Raw genomic sequence first — 21,298 nt, forward strand, 5'->3', positions numbered from 1 at the left:
GCTTTACCTCCCCCCTTGACTCCATCCAAGTACCTAAGCAGTCTTTCCAGATGCGGCAGAGGTTCACCTGCACCTCCTCCAACCTCATCTATTGCATCCTGTACTCTAGGTGTCAGCTGCTCTACATCTGCTCTACATCGGCGATCGTTTCGCCCAACACCTTCGCTCAGTTCACAATATCCAACCTGATCCTCCCGGTGGCTCAGCACTTCAACTCCCCCTCCCATTCCGAATCCAACCTTCCTGTCCTGGGTCTCCTCAATGGCCAGAGTGAGTCCCACCGTAAATTGGAGGAGCAGCACCTCATATTTCGCTTGGGTAGTTTACACCCCAGCGGTATGAACATTGACCTCCAATTTCAGGTAGTCCTTGCTTTCTCCCTCTTTCCCCTCCCCAGCTCTCCCACAGCCAACTGTCTCCACCTCTTCCTTTCTTCTTCCCGCCCCCACCACACCCACATGAAGAAGAGTCTCGACCTGAAATATCACCTATTCCTTCGCTCCATAGATGCTGCCTCACCCGCTGAGTTTCTCCAGCATTTGTACCTACCTTTGAACTTAGCATTTCTATTTTTGTTTACTTTAGGGTCCAGATCTCTCATAGAAGAAGCTGGCCCTAAAGTAACCAAAAACAGGACTTTATTTTAGAATATTGTTATTTAAATAGAAGCCTGAAGGGAAAAGTACCAAAAAAAAGCCCTGAAGTGATGAGAGTTCGAGTGATAATGAAACTGATTAAAAACAAAGTTGAATGGTCGTAATTGGTTATAATTATAGTTAATATGTCACAAAACTGTAAAGAGTTTGATGCAATCAGGTTTCCCTTCATTGATACATTTCATAACAGAGAGAAGTTCTGGAAAATTGGGAATAAGGAGCGAGATGGAGAATTTGGAGCTTGTTTCTTACCAGGGACAAAGAGTGCTGGAAGCCCACACCCGTTCATCTTCTGCGCACGTCCTGGTTCACGGATGTGGGAGGCGAACTTTGAAGGAGAGGTGCTGAGCACACACCAATTCAAACAGTTATTGGGAACACCTCCACTTCCCATTGTCTCTCTCAGGTATTGCTGTGATTGATGTATGACTGATATATTTATTTTTTTACTATCATTTTATCTATGCCTTATGGCATAGAAGCTGGCCATTCAGCCCATTGGGATCTCTCAAAACTATACCACTATATCTCTCAAAACAATTTTCCTCTTATTCCCTGTAACCCATTTGCTCTCGTGCCCATTATTTCTTCCCCCTACAACTTAACTGCACTAGAGTCAATTTACAGTGGCCAAATAACCTAGAATCGACATGTCTTTGGAATGTGAAATGAAACCAGATCACCCAAGGGAAACCCACATGTTCAGAATGAGAGCATGCAAACTCCTGACAGACTGTAGCAGAGGTCAGGGTCGAGTGGGAGGCAGCACCACCAACATGGTGTGCCACTCTGCACCCTAAAGCTGATAGAACCTCGCCTTAATTTACCATTTCTTGCTTCTGTCCTTTAATGGATGTGCCCAACAAAACTGTTGTCAGTTGTGAAGATTTTAATTCATTTGGAATCCCAGGTTTTTTGGCGATGTGAGTTTCAGATTTTCACTACTGAGTTGCTCAGTAGGGAAAAAATGCATCCTGATGGCAGTAAATATTTTAAATTTGTGCCCTTTTCAGCACAAATAGTATTTTCCCGATATTTGGTTCCAAAATTGAATGCTTTTACGATCTAATCAACCAGAGATCTAATAGATGCACCATCTTTTTCCATTTTTGAAGTCCAATCCCCTTATTTAATAATGCCAAACATTTGTTTTGACCTATGACAATTTATTTGATCCAACGGAGTACATTTTAGTGATTTATAAATCTAAATCTCTTTACTTTGCTACAGCACTCAGATTTTTTCCCCATTGTCAGTTATCTGCGTTGGATCACAGGAAAATAATCTCTACCGCACGTCTGCCAGTGTTTTGATCTTTTAGTTAGTATGTCTACATTAATTTAATTCATTGTTCTGATCCACACCACATTTTGTCTTTGAATAGTGTCATCCATAAACATGGGTAAAAATATGGTCCTTCACTAATATCCTTTAATTTTTAGTGAAAGTTGAATTTCCAATATCAGTAGGATAGTAATTTGCTGTACCTGTTATTTCTTTCTTTTGTATTTTGATACTTATTCAGAAGGATATTAATTTCCTTTTCAGATGTGAGCTGCAATACAACATGACTTCCCCTTCTCCACAATCTCTCTCTTTTCCCAGACTCTTGTGTTTAAGGTGAGCATAAATGAATAGATTGTAACATGGACCTGTGAATATTTATTAGATAACTATTAATAATTGGGCATTTCTGTTTCTTCCTCCCCAACAGTGAGAATTATGTTCTGAGCTGGACAGACCGAGGGATATATGTATTTATTCCGCAGAGTGTTCAGGTGCTTTTCTGGAGTGAGCTGAAAGGTACAATATTGTATCAGGTTATGTGTATTCTGATGCTTGCTTTTTACATTTGTTTTGTGACTTCTTTGATATATCCTCACACTGGGAAATAACTACTAACTCTGGGTATTCTTGAAGTGAATTCAGGTAGTTCATGTTGCCATTTACTGTAGCTATGGTGATCTACAAGATTGAACTAGTGTGGTCATCACTTTCATGCAGTCATTTGTCATTTTTTGGTTCATATTTTTAAAACCATCGACAATAACACAGCAAAATCTGATAAGCTTTGTTAATTGATTGAAGCTTTTATTGTCAAGTAGGTCTCCTTCAGCTTTTTAATCTTTCTGGATTACTTGGGTCAGTATTAACCAGAAGCCAAGTATTAACCGGACGCAGCTCATTCTATCTGATCCAAAATCACCTAACTAAATGCCGGAATAATATATTTTGCCTGGCTCATCCAATATTTCAGATACTATACAATATGGATTGAATTTAGGGGACATTTAATTCCTGCAAATACATCTTGGACTTGGATCTATCTGGGGTGAATAGAATGATGGATGCAAGTTCATTAGTGCCTCTGCTCTAGTTGATGCTAATGTTATGATCTTGCATTAGTGGGATGAGTATCCCCATTCTTTTGAATGAAATTTGGATGATAGACAGCTGATAGGTTATTTATAGTTTTCAATTACATATCAGTATTTTAATATTTTCATTAAATGTTATTTCTTGAAGACTTAATTAGTTAAAACAATTTAAATTAGTTTTATGCTTCTGTACGGAAGATATTTAATAACTTTTATTAAACCATCACTATTTTGACAGAAGGTGAAGCTCTGCCCTTAATTTGCCTCCTGTTAAGGGCTTTTAGAGCATTAGAGCGTTGTGGTGGCAAGGCTCTGGAGATTCTTGATAAGACTAAGCAGTGTTGACTATTGGACGCTTTAAGGGCATGTCCCAATTGGCCGTCATTTGCGCGCCATTTACGAGACCTGGTAGCGCATGGGTAGCGCGGGACAGGCGCATGGAGTGGCGTGGAGGAGTGTGGAGTTGCGCGCAGTATCGTGCAGCGCTCCAGGATTTCATTCTGCACGAAATCTTCGCGTGCCACCAGCCTGTCGCGTCAATGACGGCCAAGTGGGACACCCTGGCGCAGAGAAACGGCTCACCTCAAACAGCAGCAGAAGCAGGCAAGCGATCGCCGAGCTCGACCTGGGGCTCACGGCCGTTGCGGATCCGGATCCGCCCCCACTCATACTCCCAGAGCGGGGCCAAGACGATTGGAGATAGACACAAAATGCAGGAGTAACTCAGCGGGACCGACAGCATCTCTGCGAGAAGCAATGGGTAGCGTTTCGGGTCGAGACCCTTCTTCTGACTGAAGAAGAATCTCGACCCAAAACATCATCCATTCCTTCTCTCCAGAGATGCTGCCGGTCCCGCTGAATTACTCCTGCATTTTGTGTCTATCTTCAAATGATGTCACGCGCTCCAGACGGTTGTGCGGACGCATGATGACGCGTGCGACCGTCGTGCGTCAGTCTCTACCGGCCTGTCGCGTAAATGACGGCCAAGTGGGACAGGCCCTTTAGGCCATTGGGACATCAACATTCATACTAGATTACAATGGGCATGGCGAGAGCTGTGGGTTGGCCCTGCATTATATCAGTTGTGAATTTGGGCATTTTTTCGTAACGCAAGTATGTAGCCTCATTTTGCTGTGGTATTTCATTCACATGTTTAAACTGTAATGTTTTATTATTAATGTTTTATATGTCATTCTTAATTGTTACTGTATGTCTGTTGTTACTTGCGAGCGGAACACCAAGGCAAATTATTTGTATGTGTACATAATTGGCCAATAAACTTATTCATTCATTCATTCATATACATGTTAGATGTGCATACATTAATAGTAAAATTTCATTATTCTGGAAGGTTGTAAAATTCCCTTCTGTAACTACAGACTTTCCTGTTAGTTGTGATTTGTCCTTTTTTTTCCCTTGTCAGATGTTCAAAATGTGACCATCTTCAAAAACAAACTGTTCTGTCTGCATGGTGATGGGCGGATAACTCACATGTGTCTACTGTCAGGGGAGCGATGTATCGAACGTCTACTACGGCAGGAGATGTGGACTCTAGCTACACAAGTTTGTTGCCTCTTCCAGCATTCCATTATTCAGAGCAGGGTGAGTTAAGCCATGACTTTTTGAGATTAGCAATCTTGGGCTCTTATCTATATGTTTTTATACAGTTATGTATAGATTCTTTCACATTAAAATGATGTCATCCCAAAGAATTGTCTAATTATTGCAGTACTTTAGAAGTTTACTTACTGTAGTATAAAGTGAGGATGTAATCACATGGGCTATTATTTATTTGGGCTTCTGTGTGTTATGGTAACTCCAGTGGTGGGTTAAAGTTCAGGGATATTGGCTTAACGGGTTTGTGGTATGTAAATATAATAATGTATGAAATTATCATAAGTGATAAGAGCAGAATTAGGCCATTCAGCCCATCAAGTCTACTCCGCCATTCAATCATGGCTGATCAATCTCTCCCTCCTAACCCTATTCTCCTGCCTTCTCCCCATAACATCTGACACCTGTACTAATCAAGAATCTATCTATCTCTGCCTTAAATATATCCACCGACAGCCTCCACAGCCTTTTGTGGCAAAGAATTCCACAGATTCGCCACCCTCTGACTGAAGAAATTCCTCCTCATCTCCTTTCTAAAAGAACGTCCTTTAATTCTGAGGCTATGACCTCTAGTCCTAGACTCTTCCACTAATGGAAACATCCTCTCCACATCCACTCCATCCAAGCCTTTTAATGAGGTCCCCGCTCATTCTTCCAAATTCCAGCGAGTATAGGCCCAGTGCTGTCAAACACGCATCATATGACGACAGATGGCACAATGGGCTAAGTGTTCGGCTGGCAACCGGAAGGTAGCCGGTTCGAATCCCGCTTGGAGTGCATACTGTCGTTGTGTCCCTGGGCAAGACACTTCACCCACCTTTGCCTGTGTGTGAATGTGTGTGAATGTGTGTGAGTGATTGGTGGTGGTCGGAGGGGCCGTAGGCGCAGATTGGCAGCCACGCTTCCGTCAGTCTGCCCCAGGGCAGCTGTGGCTACAGAAGTAGCTTACCACCACCGAGTGTGACTGAAGAGTGAATGAATAATGCGATGTAAAGCGCCTCGAGTATTAGAAAGGCGCTATATAAATCCCATCCATTATTATTATTATTACTCATTCCTGGGAATGGAAGTAGGAGTTGGTCATACAGCCCCTCAAGCCAGGCCAACAATTCAATATTGGCTACATTTTCCTTCCTAATTCTCATAATTTGTGATTTCCCCTTCTCATCCATATATCAATCTAACCCAGCTCTGGAAATATTCAAAAGAATTCCATAAATTTACAACTTTCTGAGGTGAGACAATTCACCTCACCCCTATCTTAAATGTGTGACCACTTATCGTGAATCTCTGCTCCCTAGTTCTAGATTTAATCCATGAGAGGAAGCATCTATCCTGTCATAGCGCCTCAGAATTTTGTGAGCTTAAAGTGAGCAGGAAAATGTGATGTTATGTAAGGTCCGCATGTGGTATGATATCATCACTATTTCATGGATGAGAATATTTTGAAAATTTAATTAAAAATATCCACAACAGAGAAAATGTTGAAAATGTTTAGTCGTGTAATGAGAAATATTGCCAAATATCATGTTATGTATGTGAATCATTTCATTTTGTGTCATTTAACAGTATTGTTGGTGTTTGTCTCTTCAGACCCGTAAACTGTTGTCCATAGATAGATTGGAACATCTGAAGACACAGCTGGATTCAGCCACACAGGGCCACCTCGTTACCCACTTAGAGGAAATTTTGCTGAAGCTGGAACCCTTTGACTCAGCCTGTAGCAGTCGCAGGAGCAGCTTTTCTTCTCACGTATGTTTTTCTGTGATGATCTTGTGTCCTAGCAAAATGTTTGTACAAGATATCTGCCGAGCTTTGGGCTCATAAGTCATAGCAGCAGGCCATTCGGCCAAATGAGTCTACTCCACCATTCAACTATGTCTAATCTATTCTAGGTTCTAGGATCCATAGGTTGGGATGAGAATGATGGGGCCTTGCCAAGAAAGTAATGGGCCATGTTAATGATGATGCCCTTCACATTTTAAACAATATTTCAGTTTCACAGTTGATTCCATGGGTAAATGAACACCCAATCTTTTAATAATTTTATTGGTGTTTTTTGATTTGTTGGGCTTTCCCACGAACAATTGAGATGAATAACCTAGCTTCTTGTTGGTGATGGTCAGGCCTTTGGAAAAGATGTTAACACTGAACACAATCATACTGTCTCTTCGTAGTTAAGCAACTTACTGGCATGCTTTGCTGACATAGGTTTGCCAGAGCCCAGATTTGAAGTGCTTCGCAGTGCCAGGCCTTTGGATTCGGATGGAGTAGGGTGCAAGTCTTCTTATTTCCATTAGCCTTCCCTATTATCCCACCTTTCCTCAGATCTCCCACTTCACTCCCGAGTTCTGTCCTTGCATCACCATCCCCAATCTCCTTTGCCTTCCTGCTCCTTTCTGTATAATTCATACTAGATGCTGGGTGCCATGACCTGTTGGGTCTCCCTTTAGATTGGAGCAGAAGAATGGGGAAGGTGTTAGTGCAGAAGGAGAACATGCTCCCTAGATATCACAACATGATTTGTGGACCACTGTCTCCAGCAAAAGCTTTACCTCAGAACATCAAGTGCATTTGAGTTTAGGAGCAGGGAGGTTCTACTGCAGTTGTACAGGGTCTTGATGAGACCACACCTGGAGTATTGCGTACAGTTTTGGTCTCCTAATCTGAGGAAAGACATTCTTGCCATAGAGGGAGTACAGAGAAGGTTCACCAGACTGATTCCTGGGATGGCAGGACTTTCATATGAAGAAAGACTGGATAGATTTGGCTTGTACTCGCTAGAATTTAGAAGATTGAGGGGGGATCTTATAGAAGCTTTCAAAATTCTTAAGGGGTTGGACAGGCTAGATGCAGGAAGATTGTTCCCGATGTTGGTGAAGTCCAGAACAAGGGGTCACAGTTTAAGGATAAGGGGGAAGTCTTTTAGGACCGAGATGAGAAAAACATTTTTCACACAGAGAGTGGTGAATCTGTGGAATTCTCTGCCACAGAAGGTAGTTGAGGCCAGTTCATTGGCTATATTTAAGAGGGAGTTAGATGTGGCCCTTGTGGCTAAAGGTATCAGGGGGTATGGAGAGAAGGTAGGTACAGGATAGTGAGTTGGATGATCAGCCATGATCATATTGAATGGCGGTGCAGGCTCAAAGGGCCGAATGGCCTACTCCTGCACCTATTTTCTATGTTTCTATGTTTTCCATGCATTAACCTTTCAGATTTTAAAATTTGATATCTTCTTTATTTCAGGAGAGTTTTAATATCTTGGATTCTGGTATTTATCGTGTAATTAGTCGTCGAGGCAGTCAATCAGATGAGGACTCTGGTTCATTGCATAGCCACCTGTCTGAAGAGGAGAGGTTGCGGGAATTTTCTTTGGTACAGGAGGAAGAGCAAGGAGAGCAGGGTAAGGATGAATGATGCACCAGGGAAGGAGGCTGAGCTGCAAATAAATCTCTGTTTTGCAGGATTTCTGCCTGATTTGTTTCAATGGGGTTAGTGCAATTGAGAAATGTTGCACTTTGCACATTTGCAAAGAATCAGATTATTTATCAGTTCAGCAGAAGCATACACTGCAACCATATGTTAGCTCCAAATGCATCTTAACAGTACAATGCATATTTAGCAGAGAATATGTTATGGCATGTAGTGGTTTTCTGCCAAAGGTAAGGGCTTGCTGGGGCACAGCCTCCCAATAATCTATCAAGATTGTAGATAGTCACTTAACAACATTAAGGATGAAGAGATGTGCTCATTCATAAATTGCCAACAATAAAATCCTTCAAGCTGCCCTGATAGAAGACATTCATTATTTATGCTGTTGTCCATTGATGTTCTTTCTGTTTCCATTTGTCAGACAATGTCTCCCATTCTTTCCTGAATATTGAAGGTGATCGGAGTGAGACACTGATTCCATTCCATCTTCCATTGTCATTCCGTTCCACAGCATCACGAGTGTCTTTACAAGCTGTGAAGGAAAGGTAACCTAGTGATTGTTATGACACCCACAGTACTGCAGATGTCGATGTGAGACATCAGTAAATCCATTTCCTCCCAATGAAGATTGCATGTTTCTAAATCATATGGCCAAAGCATCTTGAGATTGGATCTTAATTTGTAGACATTGGGGAGGGTCAATAGTGAAAAGGGTACTTTTTATTTGTGCATCTGAGCCAGACAGGGAAAAGCTAATCCAGTATCTACCACTGGGAAGTCTGCATGATACTGTGCAATTACAAAATTGTCCTATGCTGTGGTTTCTCCTCATCAGATTGTCCATGAGCATTCGCTGCCTAGCCTCACATCTGAAGAGTAAATGAGAGGAATGAAAGTTCATTGGTATCTGTGGAACTTTAGTCTGGAAGCAGAGGAACTGTTGAAAAAAACAGTATTGAATTTTTATTCATAGCATTTCATTCATGAATTTATGTTTATTATTTTACATTTTAAATTCTTTCAAATTTTAAATTTCCCATGCCTTTGGTTCAGTTAGATAGCAAGCTTCCTTATGGAAAAAGTGACAGCTTCTTGTACCTTTTATTGTGGAGATGCGACACCTTGCGTGTTGGGTTCTGACATGACTCCTCAACGTAGGCCGAAAGTGGGTCATGCAGGGACACAGACCACCCTTAATCCAATAAGGTTATAGTTATAATGTGAGCAGAGAGATGGAGTTCAATCTCTGTGCAGTTACTAGTTTTACCTGGTTTAAGGTAGGATCCAAAATGAGGGGATCATAGGTTCAGGATTTAGGACTGAAATGAGAATTTCAGTCCCTTAGGGGAATGACGGCCAGGCTTACAGCCAGCACGGAGAAGCAGCGCTAAATCCAGATCAACTCTGCCCGTCTCGCCGGGTTAACGTACAGCCCTGCCAGAACTGACGGGACACCAGCCCGGAGCCGTGGAGTTAGCCCTGCTTCTCCGCGATGGCTGTAGGTTTGGGCCGTCGTTCCCGTAGATCCAGGCAGAGCTGGTATGTTAACCAGACGAGACAGGCAGCGTTGAGCTGGATTTAGCCCTGCTTCTCGGCGCTGGCTGTAAGCCTGGGCCGTCGTTCCCGTAAGTCCAGGTTGGGCTGGTAGGTTAACAGGCAGAGTTTAGCTGGGGAGGGGACGGGGTTGGTCCAGTGGCGGTTCGGCAACGATTGCGGCGCCGGAGACCCGGGATCAATCCTGACTGTAGATGAGGCGCAGGTCTATGTCCAAGCAGCGGCATGGCTGCCGAGATTTTTTATCGCTTGTGACCTATGACCTGGGCATGCGCAGTCGGAATACCGAACTCGTTTATTACCGAACCAGGCTGTGATGTTAGTTAGTTTGCCGTAATCTGTAGAAGTTCATGCCGAATCTCCTCAAACCTCGGTGGTGAGCTTTCTTTGTGATTGTAGCAATGTGCTGGGCCCAGGACTGATCATCAGAGATGGGGCGAAGAGGGAATGTCTTCTACTTTAGAAAATTGTCTACATTCTGGAGAAGTAATGCCTTCTTTGTTTGTCTGTTGAACTCTCTAATTTGTTTTACAGTGTCTCCAGTTTTGTCAGAAAAACGAAAGAAACTATCAGCACACTTCATCCCAATTCTGACTCCAGATTCAAACAGGAAATGAAAAATGATGATCCACAGTTTGAGATTCAGATTACTCCAGTAACAAATTCACCTCTGCTTGAGCAAAAGTAAGGAAACTCCTTTTTTCATGAGACATTCACTAGGTCAACTGCTTTCATTATTGAAGCAAAAAACTGCAGATGCTGAAAATCCAATACTTAATCAGAAATCCCTGGAAGCACTTACAGGTCAAGTGGCATTCATAGGGGGAAAACAAACCTAAGTTGATCTTTCAGATTAAGAACACTTCATCAGAATGGGAAAAGTAAAATAAAAATGTGTTTTAATTTGCAGAGAGGAGCAAGGAACATAACAAATATCTATCTTTCTCTGAGAGCTCATGTTTAATTGTAACTTTTGACAAATTTGGTCTACACCCATATAACAATTACAGCATGGAAACGGGCCATCTCGGCCCTTCAAGTCCGTGGCGAACACTTTTTTTTTTTTCCTGTTGCAGACACACTTTGTTCGTTCCATTTCTCCTACTCTTTGCATCTTTTTTGATGAGGGGTCCTTGATCTGAGATGCCATGGATGTTGCTAGACGCACTGAGTGTTTATAGTTTTTTTTTATGCTGCTGATGTAAAATTGTTTGCCTCTACCTTTTATCCCTCTTTGATCATGTGGTAGCAAAGCTACAATGGTTAATGATTATTGACCTTGTAAACATGGGACACCAATCCTGGTCTTGCCATCAAGTTCACAATCATTGCGGGCCGAAAAATTGTTCTGTTCTATTCTTTATTTGTCCTATGAATAGATTTATTGTAATAATATTTTTGAAGATGTGTTCAATTGAACAATAAATGTTGAAATAAGCCTAAAAAGTAGGAATGGGGGATCAGAGCAAGACACAAAGTATGAAGATTAAATCTTTCTTAAAGTGGTGCTGGATTGTTATTGATACTGTGATTTGCTGTCCAATTTGCACAGAATCAGAATTGTTGACATTTCGCAAGAGAAGGACAGACTGCAGGATTTGCGACAAGCAACAACAGAAACTCTGTGAGTGTAAACTAGGATGTTTTTCTTTGTGATTGTGATGTGATTCTTATTAGTTTAATGAGTGATGAGGAATAAGATGCTTGTAATTTTGAACACGTTTACAGCATTATATGTTAAATTAAAGACAGGTCGGTAGGCATGAAGATCTTACTCCGCATTATTCTGTATATCATCTTTGGTATGGATCTTATATTGCTGAAACCTGGCAATTATAGTTTGCCTGCCAATTTACGTCTTGTTTTCTCTCTCCCCGTTGAAATAGCCACCTTTTTTGTCTCTTTTCGGAGCCTGAACTCAAGGATGCTATACCAAGTACTAGAGAAAATATATATATTAAAATCTGAAATAACCTGGACTAATGATTCATAAATCAAAAGTTGCAATGGAAGCTTTGTACTTACAAATGTTTTTCTTGTTAGAAAATTGAATCAGAGGAAAGTACTTTATCAATTCTTGCTTACCTTACTATCTTTGAAAATCTTTCCCGTCATCACGCTCACTTCTCTTGGCAAAATGTAAGCATTTAAACTAATATTATCCTTCCAGTCACATTTGTATTCCTCGTGATATATTATTTGATAATTATGATTTTTGTTTATATATGCTTGCCATCGGCTATCACATCCTTTAAGTTCTCAATCTATCGTAGATAACATCCACCTCATAACTCTCTCACCTGCTTGGTTTAAATATTAGCCCTTTTTCCACAATTCAAACCACATTACTCTCAAACATAAAGTGAAATTCTGTCATCTTATGATAACTCTTTCCCAGGCCTTTATACTATGCCCCCAGCTATTAACAAGTTCCGCAGAGAGCAAGACTTCTCTTTCTGTATTGTCTACTCACCTTCCGTTATTCAACTATAGTTTGCCTGCCAATGTATGTGTCTTGTTTTCTCTCTCCCCATTGAAATTGCCACCTTTTTTGTCTCTTTTCTGAGCCTGAAAAGGATGCTATGCCAATCACACAGCATTATACACAGAATTAGTTAAATAGCAATAAACCACTACATGAACGTAGTAGTTTCTGTTCTAATAAGCCTATTCCGTATTCCGAAAAATACAAAGAATCATGGGATTTTTGAAAGGTCATTCAAGAATAAAAAAAGCGAACGGGATGCCTAGTAGTGGGGGAGGGCAGGGTGTAACAGCGAGAGAGAGGGGGTAGATGCGAGTGGGAGACAGGGAGAGATGGTGAGAGGTAGGGGAAGAGAGGTTTCAGTTAGACAGCCAACCACTGGTAAAGCCATGGCTCATTGCTTCTTGGAGAGTCGAGAAAATGTCCTCAATCGAGAGAGTGCAACTTCAGAACCCCCTCGTCTCAATCGCCGAAAGTTTGCATTGAGTGAACTGAATGTCCTTACTGTCCTTGTCGTACACCGCCGTTTTGTGTGTAGTTGGATCCCGGGATCGAGGATTCAGCGCCCGACAGGTGAGTAGGTCGCGGTAGCTGGTGCCCCTTCGCGCGCCGCTGGAAAAACTGACACCTACTCCCCGGGTCAGGCGCTGCCTCCTCGATCCCGCTGCTCGGCAGCGGCCGACCAGGATTCCAGAGCATTGTCGATGCCTCACATCAGCTCCTGATCTCCCGCCGCCTGTCCGAATAATGTGACCGACGTTGATTGAGCTGAAGCTGGGATCCAACTACTCTCACAAAACGCCGGTGTATGACGAGGACATTAAGAACACTCAGTTCACTCAACGCAAACTTTAGGTCATTTGTTCCTTGCCCGTGGAAATCCCCGCTCCCACCCATCCCAACCACGGCGCAAAAGTCTAACGTGTAGGAAGTGTGAAGGAGGGTCTTCTATCCAGAGGTCTGCGGACGGGAGTGTCGGCCTAGGCCCATAGGAAGCGCGGAGAGGAGGCGCCGGCCCCAGCTCGACTCTGCCTGTTCCGCCGGCGGGATGGGTGGGGTTGAGCTGGAGTTGGTGGTTCTTTTCCACGCCGCCTGCGGGCCTGGGCTGCCGCTGCGACGGGACAGCGACCCACCGGGACAGGCTGAGCCGAGCTGGAGCAGGCGCCACCCCCCCTCCTCAGCGCTACTCCACTCCCGTCCGGGAGGGGACGGGGAGTGGGACGGCCCAGCGACGGCTGGATAGGGACGAGATGCAGGTGTGTACCCTTGCAGTGGCACAGCCGCGAGCGACCTATGACCTGTACATGTGCAATCGGAATACCGAACTGGTTTATTTCATTAGCATTAAACTATCTGTTATCTGAGACTAGTAAAGAATTCACTAGTATTTAAAATGTACTTGAATTGATGTGTATCTACTTGAAATAATAATACCTAAAGCTGGAGCTGGACACCAATTTATACACCAATTTAAAAATGAGGGATTTTTTTTTAAATTTCAGAGTTAAGTTACAGGACCCTCTTGTCTTGTTTGAGACCACACCTCTGAAGAAAACAATGCGATGCTGGCTACCTCATTTGGAAAAAATATTTCAGTACAAGATGAAAACTAAAATTGTGAATGATACTGCCACCTTGAAGGAGTCAACAGCATATAGCCATCAAAACGATGAGCAGGATGAATCGGTAACAGTTGATTATCAAGAGAAATGTGATGCAGAAACATTTAGCCATCGAGAGACGGCGGGGCCAGAAGCAGCCAGCCATCAAGAGGATGAGAAGTTAGAAACTTTCAGCCATGTAGAGGGTGAAAAGGAACCAGCTACTCCATTTCAAGAGGAGGATGAGGGTGAGAAGGGATCACCTGCACTCTATACTGAAGAGGTGGATAAACCAACTTCCCTTCCTGGCGATGGAGAACAAGAAGTGGATTTGGACTCGGCTGAGCACCAAGAGCAGAAGGAAATCTCAGCACCAGTTGGCCATCAGGAGCTGGAGGAGCAGTTAGTCCAAAACTCTGCAGAGAAAATGGTGGAACAGAGAGATGATGTTAAGGACTCGGTGGTTGATGAAATACAGATTTCAGCAGATTTATCCACAGTGCCCTTTGTGACGATCCCTTCCTGCAGCATACCAACAGATCTCTTCAAGGACATGGTGGAACTGACTACCTTGTGTTTTGAGCTGAGAATATTTCAAACTGTGCGTGAGGACACATCCGATGAAACTGAATTAACTGGAAATGAGATTGAAACTCAGGCCTGTCTGTTCATGCGCAATTACTTCTTCCTGCTGGATTTGACAAGGGTGAGGCGCTGCATCACCATTTTCAACTGGGCCACTCCAATGGTGTGGCAAACGTTTCTCCTGGGATTAAAAGGTAATTGTAACTATTACTTTGTACTCATTTTGCCCTTCCGATTCTACAGATTTTTTTTCTGTCTCCCTTTCATTCACGGTGGGCGGCACGGCGCACTGCGGAAAATTTGTTGCTGCCTTACAGCTCTAGAGACTTGGTTCGATCCTGACTATGAGTGCTGTATGTATGGAGTTTGTACATTCGCCATGTGACCATATGAGTTTTCCCCAGGTGTTCCGGTTTCCTCCCACAACCCTAAAATGTACGGGTTTGTAGATTAATTGGCTTTAGTAAAAATTGTGAATTGTCCCTAGCGAGTAGGATTCTGCTAGTGTACGGGGATAGCTGGTCACTGCGGACTCAGTGGGCCGAAGTGCCTGTTTCGGCGCTGTATCTCTAAACTAAACTAAACTAATTACATCCTTCGGTATTATATCCATCAATCATATACCATGAGAGAGCAGTCTGCATTAATATTTTTCCTTAATTCATTTGAAACACCTCATCATTACTGAGAGGGGCAGCATTGATCCTTCATTTGCACCACCAAACTAGTTCAGTCTGAATATAGCAAGGATTAAAGGACTTGCTGCCTTTAATCTCTTCATTGACTTCACTAAAAAAATATTTTTGTCTTTAGATACTAGGTGAGTCTTAACAGGCTTATTCAGCAAACAGTTGAATTGCACAGTCCTGAAAAAGTGTTTGGTCGTTAGCAGATTGCAACTTCTACAACATTATTGAGTTACAATTGATTGTGTCAGTTGGGAAAAGGAATATCGGTCAACTTTCCTGTTCTGTATTGTTCTTCAGTGTCCATCCAGATATTTAATGAATACTTGATTATGATTGTTGCTTTTGATGCCAAGAAGGGTAGCAAGAGAATAAAGGTACATTACTGAATGGAAATGTCTGAAATCTAACAAATATCTGCCTTGGCATTGTATATTGTTGAAGCCTGGCTTTACCTACATTTTGCTATGTCCAGAATCGCTACCAGTGATTGTACAATGAGGGCTACCCTTCCAGATGTGAAACCAGTTGTGGTGGCGCTGGCTGGCATTTCACCTTTAGTGCAGTGAGACGAGACGAGAGCTGCGTGAAACTCGGTGCCACCAATAATTAGAGTGATGCATGGCGAGGGCTGAGGCTGAAATTGTTCTCGCTGCGGTTGAATAGGCTTGTGATCAGCATTACCTGTAGGTGCTGCTTCAAACTGAGTTGGTACTGGTTAAAAACAAAACGCAAAGTGCTGGAGTGACTCGGGTCAGGCAGCATCTTTGGAAGATGTGAACTCTTCTTCATATTCCTCTGACTTCTGTCAGACCCATGTGAAAAAGGCTTGGAACCTAAAATGTTCCCTGACGTCTTCCAGAGATGCTGCCTGACCTGCTGAGTTACTTCAGCTTTTTGTGTTTCTTCTGCTACATTTGCAGTTCCTTGTATCTCTGTTTTTGGGGCTGGTGTTTGACGATGACAAAGGTTCCAATAAGAACTATGAAGTCAGGGCGAGTGCAGTCACCAGGGCTGCGACTAACTACAGTATGCCTGTTTGATTTATTATTATTTCAGAGGTAACTCATTCAGACCCTATCACCAATACCATTAATGATGGGGAACTGCGAAAAGTACTGAAGATACTCAGTGATGAACAGAGGAAAGGGAGTTCTTTTCTACTGGCACATGCAGCGAGGTGAGCCTGGCTAAATTTGCTGTTAATCATCAATATATGAATATTTCCAGTTCAAACATATATTGTGGCCTCTTACAAACTAACCATGGTGGCACTGTAGACTTTCTGTCGCATCCTGTACTTGAGGCAGAGAGTACTGCCAGAAGCAACTAAGGATTGAAAACAATAATCTATCTAGCTATGTTTGGATCACCTTACTCACCATTGTCCTCTGGTGTGGTGTATCAAACTTTTATTCAGATTGATGTTATATTTTACATATTCAACTTTACAAAACACCACTTTGAGAAAAATTTCTTCCATCTGCACCGGCGGTTAGCAGCTATGACATCACAATGGGATCGAATATATCTAAACTGCCTGTCAGCAGTGTTCCGCTGGCGGTTAGCAGCGTATGACGTCGCAATGGGATATAATTTGCATAAAGTGCCCATCAACAGTGTTCCACCCAGTGCAATGAGAGATTTGTTACATTGTTGTTAGGAGAGGGAGGGAGTGGGGGAGTGGAGGAGGAGAAATGTTATTTAAACATTGTGTTTAGTGGGGCGGAGTGGGGTAGGGGAGAGGTGAGGAGTGGGGGAGCAGGGAGATAGAGGGAAAGGAGGAGGGTAAGGAGGGGAGAGAGGTTATGGGGGAGGTAGTGACTGAGGGGATAGGAGAGGTGAGGGAGGGAGTGGAAGAGGGGAGAGATGAGGCAGGGTGAAGAGGGGGAGGGAGTGTTGGGGATGAGGGGAAATGAGCCGCGCTTGCGCAGTTGTGGGCTATATGTGAGTGGTGGAATATTGCGTTGGGGGAATGGTTTGTGATGGCGGTCAAGGCCTCTCGTGTGACAGGGACCCAATGAGTCCCACTTGATCTAGTCTAGCTATCTATACTATTACTATAACTCATCTTGACCACATCCGGTCTGCGCTGTATTTAAATTTGCGCAAAAACGATCCCCCATAGCGCTACGATTTTTCGCCACCTTACTCACCATTCTCCTCTGCTGGAAGTCAAATAGCCGATCAATGAAATAGTACAAAAGTTATGAAGGTTTAAAAAGGGAGGAGTGGATTGGGGGAGGTAGGGAGTGGGGAATAGAGGGAGAGGAGGGCAGTGGGGGAGGTAAGGACGGATAGTGGGGGGGATGGGGAGGTGAGGAGTAGGGGAGGTGGGGGATAGAAGGATAGGAGGGGAGGGGAGAGGGATTATGGAGGGGGAGGGTGTGACTGAGGGTAAGGAAAGGAGAGGGAGGGATTGGGGAGGAGAGGGGAAAGAAGAGAGTGAAGAGGAGGGAGAGAGAGTGCTAGGGATGAGGGGAAATGAGCTGCGCCTGTGCAGTTGGGGGCTATGTGTGAGGTGGAATATTCCGTTGGGGGACCAAACTTCCTGTGTAACTGAAACTCTGATCTTGTTATCTTCCGGCTTGCGTGGATTTTCTATTTGTGCAATAACGGTACACGATAGCACTACGATTTTTCGCCACCTTACTCACCATTTCCTGTGCTGCAAGTGCAACACGTTTTGTTCCGATCTATGGTATATTTTAAAAGTTATTAAGGTTTAAAAATCTGAAAAAACGCACATATGCAGTTTGGTCTCCTCTCCTGTCAGTCACCGCCGGGATGGCGACCCATCTTCCTGCACCATCGCCGCACTGTTTGGCCGCGTCCGCTGTCAGTCACCGGTTCACGATCGCCTCTGCCGGCGCCAGCCCGCCTCTGCCCAAGGATCCGAGGCCTGGGTGCTGAGCCTGACTCTGAGGGCGCTGACTGCTGATGCTCCTCCTGGGCACGCAAGAAGGGAGAGGAGCAGCAAACTTGAGATCCTGGGGAGGTGAGGAGGGAGACTGGGGGGATTGAGGGAGAGTAGGGAGAGGGGTAAAATGGAGGAGGTGAGGAGGGATTCTGAGGGGATTGAGGGAGAGCAGGGGGTAGGGGCGGAGAGGGAGGGGAAAGTGGGGGAGGTGAGGAGGGAGAGTGGGGAGGAGGGGGTAGGGAGGGGAGGAGTTATGGAGAGAGGGAGGGAGTGATTGAGGGTAGGGGAAAGGAGAGGTGAGGGAGGGATTGGGGAGGGTAGGAGGAGAGGAGAAAGAAGATTATTTTTTAGATTTAGATTTAGATTCCTTTATTGTCATTCAGACCTTTCGGTCTGAAGGAAATTAGGTTGCCTGCAGTCATACACAGAACCAATAAAAACAAAACATACAATAAACACAAATTAAACATCCACCACAGTGAGTTCACCAAGCACATCCTCACTGTGATGGAGGCAAAGTCTTAGTCTCCGTCTCTTCTCTCCTTGTTCTCCCTCTGTGCTGAGGCGATCGATCCAGGCCGGAGATGCCGCCCTCCAGTTCAGCGGACCTCCGTGGTGATGTCGCCGCCACCGAAAGCCGGAACGCCGTCTCCGCTCCGAGACGGCCCGCCACAGCATCAGCTCCGGGCAGCCGCCCCAGCTCCAGGCCGCCGCCCCAGCTCCGGGTCCCGCAGTCTCCGCTCCGGGCCGCCGCCCCAGATCCGGGTCCCGCAGTCTCCGCTCCGGGCCGCTGCCCCAGCTCCGTGTCCCGCAGTCTCCGCTCCGGGCCGCTGCCCCAGCTCCGGGCAGCCGCCCCAGCTCCGGGTCCCGCAGTCTCCGCTCCGGGCCGCCGCCCCAGCTCTGGGTCCCGCAGTCTCCGCTCCAGGCCGCTGCCCCAGCTCCGGGTCCCGCAGTCTCCGCTCCGGGCCGCTGCCCCAGCTCCGGGCAGCCGCCCCAGCTCCAGGCCGCCGCTCCAGCTCCAGGCCGCCGCCCCAGCTCCGGGTCCCGCAGTCTCCGCTCCGGGCAGCCGCCCCAGCTCCAGGCCGCTGCCCCAGCTCCGGGTCCCGCAGTCTCAGCTCCGAGCCCCGCTGCATCAGCTCCAGGCCGCCGCCGAAAGCCAGAACGCCGCACCAGCAAGTCGGGCCACCGCTGCCTCAGCCCCAAACTCGGCCAGCCTCTCGTTGGTAAGTCCTGGCTGGCTCTGCCTCCGGAGCCTCAGGCTGGAGGCCGCCAGCTCCGCCATTAGGCCTCAGCGCAGATGGAGGCAGAGAAGGGGGATACAACACGAAAAAGTCGCATTCCCCCGAAGGAAGAGACAGAGAACATGTTTCACCCCCCCCCCCCCCCTCTAACACAACCCAACAAACTAAAACTTAACCAAAACAAGACAAAAAAAACAACAGAAAAAAGTAAAGACAGACGGACTGCAGGCGAGCCGCAGCTGTTAACAGCGCCGCCACTTCCGGATGGAGGAGTGAGGAGGTGAGGAGGCAGAGGGGGAATAGAAGGAGAGGAGGGGGGAGTGGGGAATAGAGGGAGTGGAGGGCAGTTGGAGACGTGAGGAGGGATAGTGGGGGGAATGTGGGGAGGTGGGGGCTAGAGGGATTGGAAGGGGTAGGGAGGGGAGAGGAGTTATGGAGGGAGGGAGTGAGGGAGTGCTGCTCCAGGCCCGCTGGTCCCACTTCGTCTAGGATATTACGAAAACTCTCATCTTGTTTGTTTCTATGAGTGCGTGTCTGTCCAATTGTGATCACGGAACTACGCCAAAACGGTACACGATAGCGCTATTTCACAAGTTATTTCACATTTTAAAATTAAATAATCCAAATTTGAGAAAAAATCCTTCCCTCTGCAGCTATGACTTCACAGTGGAAATGTAACCCTACCAGCTGCAATGTTGCAATCCTGGGACACTCAGTCCTGCCAGCACTTGCAAGTGCGCTTGCAAGCTACAATACTGCAATCCCTTTTTATAAATATTCCTGGCAGCAAGTATATTCCTGGCAGCACAGATTTTTTTAAAGTGCAATTGCAATTGCATTTTTTTTAAAGTCACAGTACACTGAGTTCTGCTAGCTAGCAGGTGCAATTGCATTTTTTTTTCAGTTTAAAATTTGGGAGGGTGAATAAGGCGAAATGAGCTGCAGTTGGGGGCTATGACTGAGTGGTGGAATACTGCGTTGAGGAACGGGTTGCGTTGGGGAACCAGGCCTCCCATAGGGGCTATGGATGATTGGAGGATTATTTTGCTTTGGGAGAACGGGTTGCATTGGGGGACCAGGCCTCCCATGTGACAGGGACCCAACGGGTCCCACTTGGTCTAGTATATTTATAAAACTCTCATCTTGTTTGTTTCTATCTATACATGCGTGTGCACGTATCCATGTGATCCCTGAACTAAGCCAAAGCGGTATACGATAGCGCTAATATTTTTGTACCACCTTACTCACAATTGTTCTATGGTGGTTTGTGTCAAGTTTCGTTCAGATTGATATTATATCTCACAAGTTGTTTCACATTTTTTAATTTAAAAAATCCATATTAGAGAAAAAAATCTTCTCTCTGCAGCTATGTATTCACAATGGGATTGTAACCCTACCAGCTACATTGTTGCAATTCCATGACACTCAGTTCTGCAATGTTGCAATCCCATTTTTTTATATTCCTGGCAGCAAGTATATTCCTGGCAGCATGGAGGGAGGGTGCATTTTTTCTTAAATATTTTAATGTCACAGTACACTGAATTTTTTTTAAAGTTTAAAATTAGGGAGGGTGAGTAAGGCAAAATGTGCAGCCCCTGCGCAGTTGGGGGGCTATGGGTGAGTGGTGGAAAATTGCGTTGGGGAACGGGTGAGTGGTGGAATCTTGCATTGGGGAATGGATTGCGTTGGAGGACCAGGCCTCCCATGAGGGCTATGGGTGTGGTCGAATATTGCGTTGGGGGAACGGGTTGCGTTGGGGGACCAGGCCTCCCGTCATCTTGTTTGTTTGTTTCTATCTATCTATCTATCTATCTATCTATCTATCTATCTATCTATCTATCTATCTATCTATGCGTGCATATGTGATCCTGGAACTACGCCAAAAAAGTACACGATAACGCTGAATTTTTTGTACCAACTTACAATTGTCCTGTGGTGGTTTGTGTCACGTTTCGTTCAGATTGATGTTATATTTTATAAGTTATTAACATTTTTAGCTTTACAAAATCCCACTTTCTTCAAATCTGCACTGGCAGCTAGCAGTTATGACATCACAATGGGATTGTAGCCCCACCGGCTACAATGTTGCTATCCCAGGACACTGATTCCTTGGCAACAAATGTCCTTCAGGGGAAGAATCTGCCAG

General features: G+C 44.9%; 1 protein-coding gene across 4 annotated transcripts in view; it reads left to right on the top strand.

Moving 5' to 3' along the window:
- hps5 (HPS5 biogenesis of lysosomal organelles complex 2 subunit 2) overlaps nucleotides 1-21,298 on the top strand; it is a 48,293-nt gene that overhangs the window by 15,808 nt on the left and 11,187 nt on the right. For 3 of the 4 annotated variants that reach the window (XM_033039112.1, XM_033039113.1, XM_033039114.1), the window contains exons 7-17: nucleotides 847-1,062; nucleotides 2,205-2,276; nucleotides 2,371-2,459; nucleotides 4,458-4,636; nucleotides 6,242-6,400; nucleotides 7,895-8,051; nucleotides 8,502-8,625; nucleotides 10,169-10,318; nucleotides 11,187-11,258; nucleotides 13,622-14,499; nucleotides 16,051-16,171. In XM_033039112.1, coding sequence (XP_032895003.1) covers nucleotides 847-1,062; nucleotides 2,205-2,276; nucleotides 2,371-2,459; nucleotides 4,458-4,636; nucleotides 6,242-6,400; nucleotides 7,895-8,051; nucleotides 8,502-8,625; nucleotides 10,169-10,318; nucleotides 11,187-11,258; nucleotides 13,622-14,499; nucleotides 16,051-16,171 — 2,217 coding nt within the window. The remainder of the gene's footprint in view (nucleotides 1-846; nucleotides 1,063-2,204; nucleotides 2,277-2,370; nucleotides 2,460-4,457; nucleotides 4,637-6,241; nucleotides 6,401-7,894; nucleotides 8,052-8,501; nucleotides 8,626-10,168; nucleotides 10,319-11,186; nucleotides 11,259-13,621; nucleotides 14,500-16,050; nucleotides 16,172-21,298) is intronic. The other variant, XM_033039115.1, reaches the window with a different exon arrangement.

Source organism: Amblyraja radiata, chromosome 20 (genome assembly GCF_010909765.2).
Source record: "Amblyraja radiata isolate CabotCenter1 chromosome 20, sAmbRad1.1.pri, whole genome shotgun sequence".
Lineage (NCBI taxonomy): Eukaryota > Metazoa > Chordata > Chondrichthyes > Rajiformes > Rajidae > Amblyraja > Amblyraja radiata.